The sequence below is a fragment of the Neodiprion virginianus genome, chromosome 2 (assembly GCF_021901495.1).
Source record: "Neodiprion virginianus isolate iyNeoVirg1 chromosome 2, iyNeoVirg1.1, whole genome shotgun sequence".
NCBI lineage: Eukaryota > Metazoa > Arthropoda > Insecta > Hymenoptera > Diprionidae > Neodiprion > Neodiprion virginianus.
This window is the reverse complement of record NC_060878.1, coordinates 6,361,619-6,380,394: the sequence shown is the minus strand read 5'-3', so window position 1 is coordinate 6,380,394 and position 18,776 is coordinate 6,361,619. Positions and strand designations below refer to the sequence as shown.

Genomic DNA, 18,776 nt, shown 5'->3' with positions numbered 1-18,776 from the left:
CTACATTCCTTCGATTTCACTGTACGATAGTTCGTTTTATTCGAAAAGACTGGATTCCAGTATTTCATGTTTACCTGTTTTCAATTCGATCTTCGTATAAGCGGGCTAATATAACAATTTGTTAAATACTCTTTACACGACTATCTTGCGATAAAATTAACGAAAGGTATCAATTTTTCATCAATCAAAATCCTAAAGTCCTGACATTTTACTTATCTTACCTTAAAAATTTACCGTTTTTAATCAAACTATTGAAATGTAAGGAAGAAAAATGCGTTGTCGCATTTGTAGCTATGTGACAAAATACGTTTGTTCTCAAAATTCACGACATTCTGCTATCAATATGTTCCAATGTCAAGTTGAGGCGATATCGAACTGATCAAGTACATAGACCCGAATTATCATCAGTATTTATATAAAAACTATAGAAAATATTCTCTTTTCCAAAATATATTTGACGATTCATCAGACACAACGAGACTGAAGTCGAGATACGTAATAAAGTTATTATAAAGTGATCGTTATACCAATCAAATGTCAATGGCATCTAATATTTCTGACAAAACTGATCGTCATTCTCCAACAAATTATCAAAATGAAATCGTACAAAAGTTTAATCGCTTCTTACGATTTACAAACAATTGGATTTAGAATCAAATCTCATTATATTTCAAGAGACCTAACATGATAAGTAAAACCAATTTCGCTTGCATCATAGTCTTTTCGTTATAGGGATTATCTCGAAAAGCTGCGATGTATGGGATAAAATCCCGTACCTCCCAAAAAAAGAACAGCTCGATATCGCTTGAAGTATAATTAAAGGGGTAAAAAAAACGTGCTTCTTGTAATTGATCATCACGATATTGTTCCACCACAGTGCAGAGGACGCAGCAGCCGGAGCGACAATCGACTCGTCGCTCTTCGAAGCACGGCCACAAGCGGGATCAGGATCGTGTGAAATCGCCAAACAAGACTTCAGGCGAAAAGAACAGCAACTTGCACTTCGTGCGCTCCTCGACGAGCCTCAAGCAGGGAGAATCAGGACCAGCAGTTGAGAACGGAGTCTCAGCAGGGTTCGCGACGCATCGAATGGTGCCGACTGGTCGTTCGAGTTTGCGCTACCCGGCGACGCAGAAGCTGATGGTGAACGGACGTGTGGCACCACTTCCGGCGCGACGGACGTCCGAAGAGCGCGTCGTGTTTCCGGCACGGCCACCGGCGCAGCTTCCCGATCTTATTTCGCAGCGGTACAGTGACTCCGGGAACCAGAGACCGGCCCCCCAGGTTCCGGTCGAGCCGAGGATCCTGCGGCAGGAGTCAATGCGCGCCGAAAGCTGCGCCAGGATCGACGCTTCCGGTCTGCTCCGCAACGACTCTCAGAGGCTCGAGTCCTCGAGCGGTCAGCGGCCGCAACCACAGGTCCCAAAAACCGAGTCGAAGGGCCCAGCTCAGCCCCCGAGGCCCAACTACTTGCCGCTGCTTCAGGAGGCCTCCAAGTATCCGGAGAACGGACTCAACTTCACACTTGGTAGCCCAGTCAAGACTAGCTATGAGGCCAGCTCGAAACTATTCGCTGAGGGCAGCCCGCAGAAGTATCACGAACCCCCGAAGTATGTGCCCAACTCCCAGAGAACGATGCAGGAGAATGGACAGAGGAACTATTACGCCCTTCCTCCGAAGTACGCCGACCTTGCAACCTCCCAAAAACCGCAGCCCCAGACCCCGGTCGACAGATATTCCGCTGGATCATCGCCTGGATCACCACCCCCGCCGCCATTGGCACCCAGGCTGAGTACATCCGGCAGGAAGTCACTTCCGCCACCGCCGAGACCGGCTCCTCCTCACGGGCAGCAGGGGTGAGTGATGAAATCTGGTTTTTTTTTTTTTGTAAAAACTATACCGCGACAATCTTTTGAAACTTGAAAATGAACTGCGCATGCGCGAGTTTCATCGGCTGTTCGTGCAGGCTGGCCATCCTGAGTTTCAGCTGTCAAACTGTTTCTGCCGGCGATGTAGTTGACACGAATTTTCGAGGTTAGAGTCTCAAATAATTGAGGCGGTGACTCGGAAAGGTTGGGGAAGCATTTGTTATCGGGTCGGAAAGTTGATTTTTCAAAGAACGGTCGGAACTTAACGCTTATGCTGTTTGAAACTTCAAACGCACACATTTTGCGTAGGTTGGCTCGCCTGCATCGCAAACAAGAATATCGCTGCGGGAATATTTCGCCGACCAATGAGATTGAATTATTTGGCGCCTGCGCGGTTGATTTTCAAGTTTCAAGAGATTGTCCCGGTATAAATGGAAATAGAATTGATTTTGTGTTCGAAATTGAGGTGTGTTTGAGTGATATGAACACAGAAGGTCACGTGAATTATTTGAGAGTATAATTTACGGGATTTGATTTGTATCCATTCTTTCGTGGAGCATCTGTCTGCATCTGAACACCTCATAAGGACTGTTTAGACCGAACTTATGCTTTCCTTTCTCATGTCCTTATCATGTTCACTATTCGGATCTTTAGCGATTGCATGGAAAAAGATTTTACAAATATTTATCTCCAAAGTTTTCATCCCCGATTTTGCATCAGTGACCGTAAAAACTCATATACACAACCTTCAAAAACTGCTAATCAGCATTTCAAATATCCTGACCTTGAAGAAAATCAACTGTTCAGTTGTTCCATCATCAATATCGAGTGAGCAAATTAATGTCTGGGTTTAACGTTCGAGACACTTTCACTGGGTTAAGTCAGCAGTTTTTTTTTCGAATGTGAAAAATCGACGAAGGAAGAGAATTTTCAAAGGACGTATAAATATATTGAAGCTGTCATCCATTTTTGACATCTTCAATTTACTTATTGATCAATTCATTTTGCAAAATATCGCTTTCAAATATCGCACCATCATTACAAAACAAGATTTTCCAGAAATACACTGAACAAATTTCGATGTCCTTTGACCGTATTTTCGCCAAACGAACGTGTTACACCACCAATATTTTCGTAATCGGCCAGAAATAAAGTCCGCTTGGACTTTATTGATGACATATAACAAAAGTGAAAATATCTACAAGCAACGGATCACCGCGCCTGACCCCGTCGGCCTGATGAAATCGTCGTGCAAGGTGTACAAGAATCAGCCATGCCGTTTATATTTATTCATCTTTCTTGGTGTAGAAATCGACTTGTCCTCGGTTATATCGTTTGCAACAAATTTCACACGGAATTCATCATTTTTGAATTAATTCTTTCAGGATGAATTGTAATTAATATCGTCCTCCTTTTGCACCTTGTGTTAGAGTGATTGGTGAGTCGAAAATACCAACACTATTTATCAATGATATTACGAAACGTTAGTGCATTGAGGATTTATCAAATAATTATATAATCGTTAGCTACGATTATCTCTTTTCATATTCTAAAATAGAAAATACCGGAATGACAAACTGAAGATTAAGTATCGATGCGTCGTTTCAAATGACTTCAAAATTGTTGACGATCTAGTAGATCCGATCGATTTAACACTAAAATGGAATATTTTATTCGGCAAATGATTTCCTGGAAAATCACTGAAACACTTTTGTTTTTATGTTGGTATCGTTAAATAGTTAATTTAAGAAAATAGAAAATCTGTTTCAGTGACCTTGTAGAAAATATGGTCTTTCTATAAATAAAATGAGCCTGTAATGAAACGAATCCATTTGATCTTTAATTAAACATTTTGAAACGATTTGAAATCAAGCTTCTGTTCATAATTTCAATATTTTTCATCTTTCTATTACAAAGGAGATCTTCACAGCTTGCGATTACAATTATTTCATGAATATGCTCAATGCTCGACTATCTCTGAAAAGGATGAATAATAAAAGCATAGATTTTTGGTCAGCAAACCTCCTTTATTATCAACTGTGTGGAAAATCGTGAAAGTTGCCGATCTTCCGGAAGCTCAGGCACTCGCAATTTTAAAACCATGTGGAACGAAGGTCGGACAATATCGAGCAGCAATTTTTTCTTACACCTGTAAATAATATGTACACACGAATTCTTTTTACAGTTCCTTTTCCGCGTGCTTATAATTCTCTTTCGACAACCACCGGAAACGAATTGACTAAGCGTGTAGCTGTAAGTGTGCTTTTGTACTCAAGTAAACGGAGTTTCGCTCATCACGCAGAGTCCGTGAAATTGCACGTAAAATACGTAAGGAATACGGTAAACTAGGCATTTCTTCACTTCGTATCCATACGCGTCATGTATTTACCGTATTTCGCAAATTCATACTAAGCCAGTATGATTAATTGACTTCGGCAATTGCTGGGGAAAATGCGGATGATAGAATGTCATGAAGTAATTATTATTTTCACCACAGAACTAATGAATACTCAGGCTTTCTGTAAGCATTTGTCTCAATTCTAGCATCACCAACTCTGCGGGAATGAAAATGAAATAAATATCGATAAAGTTTGTTATCCAACAGAATCATTTCTAATCTGAAATAGCAAAAGTTTATCTTAAATTTTCAGATTATTTTACCTGACTTCTTCTTTCAAAATTCTTCGAAATAAAAAAAATTCTTTCGTTTGAAGATCGTAGAGATCCTAAAACCATACGAAAGTAATCGTTTGTTCATAAAATTAGATTTTTTTTTTAAAACAAATATTTCCAACGTACAAAATTGAATTTTTTATTTCTTACCATTTTCTCCCGACGTTTTCGCGTTACCGTTTCTCTGAAACAATAGCACATCATTTTTGTTTTCACCCGGAGTAACAGTGACGTCAATGACTGGAATCGTATATAATTATTTTGAAATTCATCTGCTCACAATAAATAAATGAAAAATAAAACAAAGTTAAATTCACATACACCACAGAGGTTCAAAACTTGCGCGAAAACAAAGAACACCGTAATTACAACCATTCCTCATTGGTATAGATAAAGCGACGCTTGATCCCTGCGGGATCGCATAAATCAGCATGTAATTACCATGGTTACGGTCTAATTTGCGCGTTAATAACTTTCCCTGAACCTAAGCCCGAACTGGCTTCTCCCTTTTATCGGGTCGGGCTTCTAATATATTCACCATCTTTTACCACGTTATGGTTCCGCAGTAACTGTAAGTCTTCGAGAAACGCGACCGTCTAAACGCCTTTTCCATGCATGCCCATATCCCATATCCCATATCCCATAAAACATCTCCTACCGTCGGCCACGGTTCCTCAGCCATGCAGGTTTCACCGTTCCTGACCTTCCTCGAGCGGGTCCGAGGTTAAGCGGAATGAACTCGTCCACCTCCGACATCTCGAACGAAAACTCGGAATTCCGCCGTGGGCTTAAAAAGAAAAAGTAGAAAGTGTGTCGGGAGTAAAAGTATTTTTCGTATAAGGGGAATCGAGCAGATGATGTGTGCGACTTCTTTTTTTTTATTTTCCTCTCTCTCTCTCTCTCTCTCTTTCTTTCTATCTCTATTTTTCTTTCTCTTGTTCTCTCACTCGTCGCATCGGTTCGATTAATATTATTTTTATAAACATACGGCGCGTTATGGACGTAAGTACTTTGCGCGTTCAACAAAGACGTAGTTTATCATCGGCTCCGCGGAACAGCTCGATGAAAAAACATTTTTCAATGATCAGTAATCGAAACTGGGTGTGTTTTCTTCTTTTTTTATTTCAATAGGATTTTGTTTTAACGAATTTGAACAGAAGTCTATGAAAATTCCCCATAACGTCTAGTTGTTTTGATTTCTCATTTTCTTATCTCGTTCAAACGCGTGAAATTGAAGTTGTCCGACAGTTTCACTTCGAGAACCTTGCGTATGAAATTTGAACTGTTGAAATTTGAATTTCACTTTCGAATTATATTTTATGTATGCGATAACTTATAGTGTTTCATACTGACTGTGCATGCCGTTTGCGTTTTCCCTAGGATTTCTCTTTTCCTAATCGTTGAAAACTAAGAAAATCGCAATCAGTGCTGCGCATACAGTCATTGAAAAACGCTCTCAGGATTCACTAGGGACCATTTTTTTTTTTGTATTGTAAAGCAGATTCGACCACATTAGATTAGAACATGTTGGCGAAACACGAACTTTCATCATATCGAAGTTAGTAACATTATTGTAAAACGATTCGTGCCGAGGAAAAACCATTTCGCCATTTTGAAATTGTCTGTAATTCAGCAAACCGTTATAAAAAAAATACACACACACACACACACACACGCACACTCATATTCCGAAATCTTAGTCCCTAGAAATCGCTATTAAAATTTAAAAAATAGCGATTTTTCCCCAATGTTTTTTTACGATAAAGTTACTAACTTCAGTCTCGTGCTTGCGGCTGTTTAGGCGGCCAGAGTGACCAAAGGTCATAAATTTCGACGACAATTCGCCGCGATGTGTCTAACCTCGTAATTTTGACTGTTGTCCGTGTTGAGCACAACTGCCAGGGACAAGTGTGAAAATTTTTGAAATTACGTTCCTGTCGGTTTTTCGCTCTAGCTAACATCCGCTTTCGGATTGTAACGCGTGCGCATTAAACTTTGGCAAACAACGGACCATGCATTCGTTAGAAATTCACTCTGTACAATATTCTCTCGTCGAGTGGTTCACGTGATGTGAAAATTACGTACACATATATTGTTGAACAATTGAAACAATTCTCATATTTAATTTGTTTTTCCTACGTAGGTGCATTCCGAGGTGACAAATGTAACGTATAATTATTACATACATACATATGTATGTACAGAATAAATGAGTTAATGAGCCCGCAGCTTGATACCAGGCTTCTTATTTCAGGCACCAATTGTTGGTAATATCCGTTCTCATGGTTTAGAAAAAAAAACAAAAAAAAAAAAAAAAAACAGGAACATTTTCTACTGACAATCCTACGCGCACCGCTGTCAAGCAGGAATCCATCAGTTTTGTTCAAGATTGATCGGTCTCGTTTTTCTCACAACTCATACATACATTTAACTGAAAAAAATATAGTAAACTAAACAAACGGATTCGAAGAAAAAAAAATCCCTAGACTATTATATTCACATCGAATAGTTACAATTGTCCCACATTTTATCGTAATTTAAGCAATACGAAAAACCATTTTATATATAACTACAACGATACCGATAACCCTAGAATTGTCTATCAATTCAGACATCATAACAATTGAAATATTTCTCAGTACACATATTTCAACGTGGTTACAAAATTTCGAAAAGATCTGCGACTTCCGTATTGCTTCTTTGTTCGTATTTACGTCTATCCGTTTCTCCGATGTTCCGCTAACCGTAACGAATCACGGACAAAATCGGGACCCTGCATGACTTCCGGTCTGCGGATCCCTCCGGGTGAAGTTGGCCCATGCAGTAGATGCTTGGTTAAATCTAGACACGCAAATTTTGTCACGGTATAACGTTGTGGGTACGTTTCGCGATCGTTTTCAGAGAGTGGAAACCGGATGGACTTCGAACAAACGGACAGCGAGACAATGGAGCGTCTAAATTGTTTTCTATGTGTTTGTGTGTATTTAACTACGGAAGAATCGGTGGAACCACTTGTCCTACTACTGGCTGTCCTACTACGGGTCCCATCTATTCGCAGACTTAACTGTTTTCGAACGTCGGTCCATTGATCGCGTGATATTGGCGGGCTAAGGAATGAAATTACTTGCGGCTAACTAATCGATCCGTCAGAATCACCCGATCAGATCCGTAACGGATCGCGTCGTTTCTCTCTTGCTTTTATGCGGGTGATATTCGTTCGCTTGTGCAACGAATTTTCCCCGAGAAATTTAGAAATAAAAATAAAAGATTCTTCATTACGCGGTAAAATTCGAAACGTTCGATTGCCGTTGAAATCGTTTCGAACTGTCTTTGAAAAATATTGCAAGTTAATTGTTGCCGGTGGTTTATGAACATCGATTTAGTTCTTTTCGTTGAAAAAAAGATTGATTGACCGTGTCTGCAGACATTATGAAATCGTTTTAATCGACGGTCCGATTCTCGATATGTTTTGTAAGGTTGTATAAATGAGGTGTGAAGAAATAAATACAATTGTACGACACAACAAGTGTGACGGAATTTAAATAAAAAACAATTAATTATTCTTCCGAGGCGTGCGCGTGTGGCACGAGTAAACGGAAACTCAAGTCAATAACGTACTACGTCATTTTACCCAACACGGCTGCTTCGCTTCGAACTGATTTCTACGTCAATCGTTGACGAAGAAAACAAAATTTTTGCTGTTAAATAAGTATTATTTTGTCGTCGAACGCGATACAATTTTTTGTCGAGATCCTACGAATATCAAAAAACACAAACATGTATTTGACGAAGAACAGAAATTCCAAAATACTCGTTCGCACGATATAACGAATGACATTTTGGGAGACACGAGCTTTCATTTTTTATGCCATCTAAAGAAGCTACCGCCGTTTATTTTACTCTACAAAAAGACGAATTTTCTTTTTTTGTTGCGACAAAAATTCAACTTTTGTAAACAATTGTTAATTTTCCACGCACTGTGCATACCACCGATTACGAAAAAGGCTTTAACCCAGAGTAAATTCATCCTCGAAGTAAAGGTCACGTCAAGTTTCTTCTTTCACCGATACCTACGACAGACTGTCACCTCTTTACTCACTGGGCCATGAATCCTTGGGCCATAAAGCAGCCCAGAGTGGCATGAAGTTTGACTCGACATTTGCCAGAGCCGAGGACGATCGTCCCTTCGAATCCGGTAAAATGTCGAGACTTGACTGACGCCCTGGATCCGTCCTTTGATTTTCAAAATTTCGAACCAGACCGATTGAAGCGAGAGTAAAAAAAAAAAAAAAAAGGAAAAAAAAGTGGTTCCACCGATTATCGGTGAATCAAGTTGAATATCAGTGAACGCCTTTTGCCAACTCCTCGTCCGATGCCGGATGCAAAAGGATGCTCTCCTCGATCTTGCGAGGCGATAAATGTATTTTCACCTTTCTTTGTTCCCTCCGCGCTCTGATTGGGTCAGTGACTACTTGCCCTCGTGTGACGAACCAGCGACCTCCGAATGCTATGCGAAACGCTTACAATACCCGAGGATCTGCTCGTTTTAGCGCGGACGGTTCTTTATACCGTGAAATGGAAACCTCGAGGAGACGTCGTTTTGTTTGGGAATTCGTTTGTACGAAAGTTGAAGTTTGTAGTTTCATGTCGGCAACATTTTCACAGTCGATTAACCCTTTAATCCACACTGAGACGCTCGGTGTCCCACCTTTTTTTTCTTTTTTTTTTTTTTTTTTCTTATTTCGCAACTTTTTATTCATCAAAATACTTTTCTGGTAACAACTGCCGAGTTTTTTGGTTACGCGTGGTCTCTGAAATATTTCCAAGTATAAAAAAGTATAACGTTTATTTATTTATTGCGAAAATAGTACGTGTGAAGTAATAGTCGAAATTCTTACGTTTCCACGGAAAAAAGCATTTTCTGCTAATCTACTATGAAAATTCGAATGCCAATGTTTACACGAACTTAATATTATAGACCAAAAAAATTTTTCAAAACACCTCTTCCTGTTGCTTTCGTTCGTCCGCCATATTGAATTTCGAGTTCAGAATCGTCATCAGTGACCTAAAAAGCTGATCTATGCAAAATTTCGAGTGAATCGTATATAAGAAAAAATTTATACGTGAAAGGGTTAAGAACGAGCGGTAAGAAATGAGAATGAAAATATATTCAAAAACTGATCATCACTCTTTTAGTACATGTAATCACTATTGACTCGAACATTCCTGACCGATGCTTCTGCAGTTTTGAAATATTAAAATACGGCAAAGGATATAATTTATGCGAAACACTTTTGCGGCGAATAATTTCGAGCGATAAATATAGACGTCGAAATTCGGATCTCTTTTCGAAGGTAATTAAAAAATTTTAAGAACAAGGTGTATTTCACGAAGGACAAACGAATGGAATTGAATCTGATCCATTGTTGTACATCGTTCTGCATGAGACGTAACCTGCAGGTTCTCGCTGTAAAAATAACCGCAATTGTAACGTCAGTGATTTCGTGACTGGTACAATTTGCCATTCAATCAAGTCTGCGTTGTACATTATATACCTGCCGCACTGCAATTTCAGTAATTCTTGTACAGTAGAACCGTTCAGTGACATATCTAACTACGCAGTTTTTTTCCCCCGCGTCTTATTTACCCAAGTATATATAATGTAACAGTAAGTACACAATGGCCACAATAAATTACCGTGGTTCGGAAATGAAAGGTAAACAATAACGAGAAACTAGACGCAGTTGATTCGAGTTTTATAGAGTTCTTAATTCCGGCCAAAAGTCAATTAAAATTATATGAACTTACGCAACTTGTCATTTATAACGAACACGGAAACGAAATTAATTTTTCAAATTGTTGTATAATTTTTTATTTTTTTTTTCCCCCGTGTTTAAGTATAATTTTTATGTATATTTGATCGAAACCCGTTAGCGAGAAACTTTATCCCTGGCAATGATGAACCGTAACGCTTTACGTCCAAGTTTCATAACCGTGCAATTATAAACTACTTAACGGGATGAGGTAACGAAGTTGAAAGGTTTGGTGAAAATGTTGATTGTTTTCCGCCGAAGCTTAGAAACATGGTTAGAAATAGACTTGAGCTTTTATTTAACTCGCGATGTGACGAATGCAGAAAACTACTTGGCACGCCAAAAGCTTGCGCAGCGCAGAAAACTGGATTAATCGCGAATGCCTCGACTCGTGTAATAACAATTATGTATTATACAAAAACCATTTCGAACCGTGAGTATATATACGTATAGTCGGGCAGTCGTTAACCCGTCTCAGAACGGAAGCTGAAATTTTATAGTCTCTGGTTTTATTGTCAGGCTCTGCCGACTGCAGAAGATAATTTGTACCCGTGAGAGCGCGAGAAAAAGAGGAAAATAAAAGTAAAAATAAATCATTCGAGGAAAAGCTGCCACTCTTTGGTTTCCTCATAGCCTCATCGCCTTTGCCCGCGTCTTTTCACGCTACGATCTTAAACCATATGATTTGTAAAATGCAACCCGAATGGCGACGACAGAAAATAAAAAGAAAAAAAATGAAAAAAAATACAGTCCATGTCTTCTACAATTTTAAATAGTCGAAATATCGTATATATTGGGAATATTAATTGAAGAGAAAATAAGCTCACGATCGTTTTAATTCATGGTGTTCAGGTAAACGATGTTTTAGTAACCGGATTCAAATGAGCATGTTTTCACTCTTATAATTGTCCGTCGTTGTAACATCTCACTGAATATATATACATGTATACGTTATAGCAGTAAAGTCAGTGAAGAAAGTTTGAAAATGTCATTCTGACTTTGCCACCTTATAAGACCGCCGTACAATGGCTAAGTGATGGACAGATGGTCTGGTACTACGACATGCATTCGTGTACCTATGCTAACCGAGTTTGCCATCTGTCGTTGCTTCACGCACTGAAACGCAGCCATTCTAAAAAACTACACCTATAAACCGAGTCTCATTGTCAGGTGAGTTGTTTCATATCAACGTGACTTCTTCGGTACAATTATTCATATTTAAAAAGAATATTTAAAACTCATTCCTGCATTCGAAATAATCTCTCGCATCAGTCAGCACTTGCCGAGGCGGTTCTTACCTCTTTTGTCTTTACACCCATTTACGTGTACGTGGTATGTAAAGAATAATGCAGTTCTTTTATTAACATGTTTGCACAACTCTGTCGAGTGCTCGATTTTTTAAACGATCAAATGTCACCTGGAACAATTCCACATCGTTCAAGTCAAACTTTCAGGACAAATTTTCCAGACTCGCATTTCCACATTGAGAGAAAGAGAGAAAGAGAGAGAGAGAGAGAGAGAGAGAGAGACACTGAAAAAGTTGGTCCTTTGGAAACGGAAGAGAAATATATTTCGAATTATCCAAGGTTCCCTGTGAATTCTAAAGCCGTATGCACCACTGGTTCATATTTATAATAATCTGTACCCAAAGTTATGAAGTTTGATGATCTCGTACAAGGTGCTTGGGCATCTTCAACGTCATGAACCCATGTCGTATTTCACGTTCATTCATTGTTGAGCAAATGAGATGGTTGGTACAGGTTTTCAACAACTTGACCTGACTCCCGAACACCTTGGGTATCGAATGCGATCAGGTTTCCACGAATGAAAATTGAACATCAAACATTGAGATCGAAATGAGACGAGATCATCGTCGAAGGATACGTCGAAGGACTAAGTCATCGGGTATGGAGAGAAAACTTCTTGGCTGAATAACGTTCCCGTAGAACCAATTCTTGGTGATGTCAAGTCCAGGACAATGGCCAGACTCGAGCGACAATTTCCTGGAGGCTAGAGCGTGCTGCTGCTGTGGTGGACACCGGACACGTAATCACGAAGCGTCGCGTACCGTCGAACGGGATTTCGTTTCGCGGTCTTGCAGCAAATTGTCTGAGATTACACGTTGTCCTCGAACCGTTCAACTGCCGGAATAACATACCGTGCCTGGTTTCACGTTGACGTATCCTCGTTACACACGTCCTGCAGCGTCGTTCTTCTCTCTACCATCTTTGACGTTGCGTGTCGCAATGTGATGCAATTAAAGATTCGTACATGGTTTGATATGATCGTTCGAGCGATAAACTGATCTATCACGTTGGAATTGTACCGCGGCTTTGACGTGGCTGACGATTTGTTCTTTTTTCTTTTTTTTATTTTCTTCTTATCACTTATCGTACCCAACGAAACTCCAGAGATTTGAAAATTGTTACAATGTGAATATAGAAGAAACGAATCTTCGTCGTTATACAGATTGTTGTACGGTATTAGAGAACGTCCGAAATTCATTTCGTTCACCCAAATGATATCAACATCATGCTAGACTATCGAGGAATTTCAACCAGAGATGATACGATTGCTTTTGAGCCTAAAATACCAAAGTTAGGTACTCGGGATAGATGGATCGATGTTTTTTACGGATTTTTGCACCATGTGACTAAAACATCTAATTCAAAGCCTCGAATCCAACAGCGGTGTGATGAAACCATCGCCCACCATTCGTCGTTTCAATGCTTATGCTTCATCTGATGCAAATTTTTACCTTATCCCAGCTTGAACTCTCAGTCCTGAAGCCTATTCGCTCCAGGTATAAAATGTTTTTCCGATTGGTGACTACAAGCCGGGTCTCAGACCTTTTTTCCGGCGACGATTCTCAGGCCTGAAAGGTTCCTTGAGGCACGTGCCTCGTGTCATCGTTATTGCCGAGGAGGGTTACATGGGGCAACGGAACAATACCGCCTTTTCATTGTGTGACTGGTATTCAAAGAACCTTCTTTCCCTACAAAATGACCGTGACCATCGAAATCCTTCATTGTCCGTATTCGAACAGCTTGTTGGGGTGTTTCAGAGCCCCAGACTTGGGTTTTCCTCAACTTTGCCGCGCCATGATTACGACTTTTGGATCATTTCCTCTATATAACTTTTTTGGAACTTGAAGCCAACAGATACGGAACATATATATAATATATGGGATCTGCTTCGAGGTCTCAAACCATTCTCGCATACCTTGTTACGAATCGTGAGATATTTCTGGACCGAAAGCTCGAGCTTTGCAGCTTAAACGCAATATGCTCAGCTGGTGTTTGGATGACCACGTGCCCGGCTAGTTCGTATAAATATACACTGCAGTATACGCTAATCCGAACAAAGTATAGACGCGGTGTCCGCAAAGTTGCGTAAAGAATCGGCACGTGACCGGTTGGTAAGCAGCCGAATATCCCGAAGCTTCGGTAATTTCACCACACGACAACGTGTAGGTACTCGTCTATTTGGGAGATCGAATCCAAGCGAGTCGCGCACGTCATCGGCCGAGAATAACAACGTTTTATTCAAATCTTGAGATTAATAAACCGTCCAGCTGCACTGGGCTTACATACCCATGACCGTTAAACACGCGTATTTGATTTCACACGGGCAATGATGATGATTGATATCTTTCATGCCCACGCGTGAATATAACTAAACGGAACAGTGAGACATGACTCGATACCGCATCGAGTTTGTTCTAAGGTAATTTGTTTAATTCTTTAAGGCTTGTTACAGTATTTACCAATCCCATTACGTAATCCCATTACGAGAAAGAGAGCCCAATGTAAACACCGGGAAGCCAGTCTACCACTAACTCGATTATCGCTGTGGATATTCGGTTTCATTTGGCTTTTCACATTATTTTATATCTTTCCTTTCACCTCCATATTTTTCTTTACTGATTTCGTGTAATTATTGTACAGTACACGAACAGTGTACAAGGGGTGAAAGTTTCGGAACAAAAAAAAAAAAAAAGAATCCTGAAAAAATTTAAGGGTATCCGAGTTGACTTGGATAAATTGTGAACATGCGGTTAAACCAAAGAACGAATGTATCGTCTTATCGGGGAAAGCAAACCCAGGAAATCATCAAGGAAGTCATCCGACTCCCGGCAGATGTCTAGGTCGTAATTTGGAGCCGTGTTTTCGATATAGGTACACACCTACGTACCTACTACACGTTACAACTATAGAAACTCTGAAAGGCGAAAATAAACTAGTGACATCATCGTTCCCGTAAAGAAAAGCGAACAGTAGTATAATTTTCGCCGGTGTGATAACTCGTCGTCCGTTAGCCAAATCGACCCGCGTTGGCACAAACTGTTTTTTACCTGTAACGTAGACTACGAATCCGATGTTCACAGCGGTTTTCTAATCTTTGTTACATGGTCGGTATCTCTCGTGGCTACCGATCGATGGATAAAAGTGACTCATGTCTCTGACCAAAGTTAACAGCCTGACAAGTTACAGGCGGCAAATGTATCATCATTGATATAATAACTGCTCCTCGCACAGTGTGTTCGGCAACTTTGAATCGAGAGTTTTAAATCCGATACGGAGTCTCAAGGCAGTCGTCCAATGCGGCTAGATTGGCACTCGGTGACCATCTTTCGGACATGTGTGGCAATGTTGATATGGTTGAATACGAGTATCGATTGTTAGACTAGACTATGCGAGACAGGACCGGACAGATGGATATAATCAGCTGCTTCTGTACCAGGTACGGTTTGATATTTTAGGCCATAGTGCCAAGGTCTTTGGGAACCTCTAGATGCGTTGGTCTGATATCGATGTTAGGTTTCGTTGTTTGACTCTCGCCTCAAAATATGACAGACGATACTCAAACATACGTTTCCAAAACGAGGAGGTTATTTTCTTCGAAACAGTCCAAATTTCCGCCGTGGTATATCTCTACGAATGTGGTGCCTGAAATATTGCAAGTGTAGTCTTCACATATAACATGACCCCGAAAATGATGATGTAGAACTTGTGTTGCATCCGGACCAATATGTACCCTTTAGTCAAATCCTGACCAATAGTACCTTGAACTCGGTTATCGATACGTTAAGCTTTCCAAAATTGAGGTTTTGAAACCATTACCATTTCTGCAGAACTTCGTGGAGAAAAACACCATTACCTTACTTTTACCTTCACGCGTCGCATTCAAGTATTCCGGTATAGTTCTCCTTGAGAAAATTCAGCGCTGACGTGTGAAAAATCGTAAATATCTGGTGTAAAATGTGGCAGGTTTGAGTGTTCCGGATATTCTGCCGGAGTTGGCATAGTTGGACGTCAACTACGACGACTCTGCAATCAGGTGCGGAAGTGCATCGATAGCATGTCACAAAGCGAGTCTTGTTGATGAATGTAGGTAGTCGTTACTCGATATCTGCAAACGTCGTTGACCGGCGCAGAGTTTAAACTATACACGTATCTGTACGTATCAGTTGGCACTTGGATTCTCGTCGAAGCGGCGATAAACTAACGCAGTTATAACGGAAAGGAGAAGATAAACTGTATCAAAGGGTATCGCTTGAGCTACCCACGTTTACGTAACTGCGTAAATGGTTACGTAGGATGGTTTAAGGAGAGCGAATCAGCGACGGAAATTGCACCCGGAAGCAACCCGCGAACGTTGGACTTCCCATTGATCTGCATGTAGGATATATCGAGATACTGAACGTGCGCAATTATCTGGAGCACCCGAGAGAATTATTTATATTACCTTTCATTAGGTAGAAAGCGAGAGGTGCACTCAGCTTCTGGAAAATAGTATAATTCGTGTCAAGGAGGACGCGCCTTGGAGTTTTTAATAGTTGTGCAGTGAATATATATATATATACACACACACACACACACACACACACACATGTATATACACGATACACGGTTATGCGCAATGCGAAGACAAGGCTCGATGCAAAATCAACCGGGTAATTCAGGACAATTTTAAAAAGAACACCACCTTCGATCGACGAATAAATAACAATTATACAATGAGCTTTAATCACACTTTTTATAGGCTTGTAGACTCGATATTTCGTCATTCTTTCACGCATGCTTCTCGCTATTTCTCTTTATAATATACTTGTACTTAAACGTACACACACACGAGATATATCATTGTTGCAAAAATTGCGGCATCTCGAATTCGTTCCACCCATAATTCAGAGTACTTAATGCATTCAAGTACGTTGCTTCGCGTGCTTCGCGCGATTCGCTAAATAAACACCTACGTTTATGTCTTCCATTGACTGTGGAAGAATTTCGCAACTCACCAATCACAATCGTCAACCTTGATTCTAATTGAAGTCCTTAAACAGATTCAAAACGAACAACTTCAACACTTGATAAGAAATACACAAAAAAAAAAGACAAAACCTTCCACCGTCATTCATTTACCAAAACGAAATTGACCAACCAAGATGAGATGTTCTCCAGTTCAAAAAAGGAATTCTCGTATAAAAGTTTATAGGTTGAAAGAAGCCTTTTATTCCAGTTTTCCGAAAAAGTAAAGTGGAAACAAGCATCGCACCTCGAAATTCACCATTGAATAAATGACGCGTGGTAGCAGCCAGTATTTGTTTCGTTTATCATAACAACAGCTCTCTCCTCGTCCATGACGGGCCCCTGACCAAACCTCCGTTTTCTCTCTCGGTCAGTTTTTCTCTCCTTCTCTCAAACATCCGCGTATAACCATTCAGAGGCCAGGAAATTTCCTCGCTGAGAAACGCCACTAGATACCACCTCCTCGGTGCGCCGGGTATTTTAGAGACAACAACAACAACGACAACAATAATAATAATAATAATGATGATGCTGATATTAAATTCGTCGAAAAGAACCGCGTGCCTCCCTTACCTAGGACAATTGCCTTGGGCTGGTCTGGTTCTCATGACTGTCGGACAACCGATCACCCGTTGAAGGTACTCACTCGGTGAAGCCTCTTATTATCCGGGAATTTAAAAACCGCGAACCACCGAGATAATCGATAAGCAATCTGCGGGGTAACAATTTTTAAACCAACTGTAGTGTTCAGAGCCAAGTTAAGGATTAGATGACGATGTTTAGTCTCGTATCGTAACTTGATGCAAACTTTTTTGCAGACGTTGAATTGGAGTAGATACAAAATGAAACTGCAGGTATGAGTGAGTTGATTGTTCTAACGATTCTTTAGATATGATTTTAGAAAACATTGGGAGAAGCGTATCATTTCACTGATCGAGGTAATTTTTGAAAATTTTTTAAACAGCTCGTCTTATGGATTGTTTTTTAAAATAACAGATTCGTTCTTGACCGTTACTTTCCACACCGGGGTCAAAATGACACTACGGCTTGTTTACTGTAAATTCCGTACGAAAGATATCCGAAATAATCTCATTTGAATCAAGATAAATAACGAAATATTGCAGAAATCGATAGTTCATTCTATTACCAATAACTCAATCACACTCGTTCAAAGAAATACCTTTTCTTCATTGAAGATTCAGTGAGTTATGATTTTTTGAGTGGCATGATCCATTTTCTGGTATTTTATTGTTTTGTGATTTTTTTTTTCTTCTTCCGTATTCAATATTTTATTTTGCTGAAACGAACTAATTTACGTTGAAACATAACAGTAAAAGAGTATCTAAAAATTTTTTCAAATTACTTGAATCGATTTTCCATTTCCAAGCAATGACTTTTCAGGTCGGAGGTGTGCAGCGTACGGGTTGAAAAAATGAGTTCGTTTGAAAATCTATCAAGTCTAAATTGTCAGTGAGAGTCGGCGTATCGACGAGCACATATGATCAATCCAAACCAGTCGATTCGACATATTCGACGTTCTTGCCCATGCTCGAAATTTAGGATAAGCATTCGACTCGCGAGACGCGAAGTCTGTATAACCGAAACGAGAAAGCATTTCTGGGCCTCCGGCATCGTTCTTCGATGTTTGGTTGCGGTGTGTCTTTTCTGGCTGGTCCACGCTGTTTTCACTCTCGAAAAGAAAGGTTTTCAACTCTACGGGCCGCGATAATTTATCCTACCGTGAAAGAAGAGGTGGGAGAGAATCGCGTGACTGCGATCATCGATAATAATTGTCTCGCTTTTCTTGTCTCGCGAACATTTCTTACTATTCTACCACGTCGTTTTATCATCGTTTCCCTTTTCTTTTACCCTAAAAATTTCCCTATACGCTGTGTAGTAACAAAATTCACCGCTCAACCAGGAATACCTTACACACTTATTACACCCGAATTTCACGAGCAACAAAAACGGGGTCACAGACTCTCGCTAACTCGCGATGCGATTGGTCGACATATTGAGCGTCTTGGTAAAAACCTCGTCATTTAAACGGACTCAAATAACAACAAAAAAAAACAAAAGCGGGTACGATGAGATAATTGGAGTGAAAAATT

General features: G+C 40.0%; 1 protein-coding gene across 1 annotated transcript in view; it reads left to right on the top strand.

The window, feature by feature from the left end:
- LOC124299218 (uncharacterized) overlaps window positions 1-18,776 on the top strand; it is a 156,602-nt gene that overhangs the window by 99,819 nt on the left and 38,007 nt on the right. The window contains exon 9 of the mRNA XM_046752265.1: window positions 878-1,856. Within this exon, the coding sequence (XP_046608221.1) occupies window positions 878-1,856 (979 nt within the window). The remainder of the gene's footprint in view (window positions 1-877; window positions 1,857-18,776) is intronic.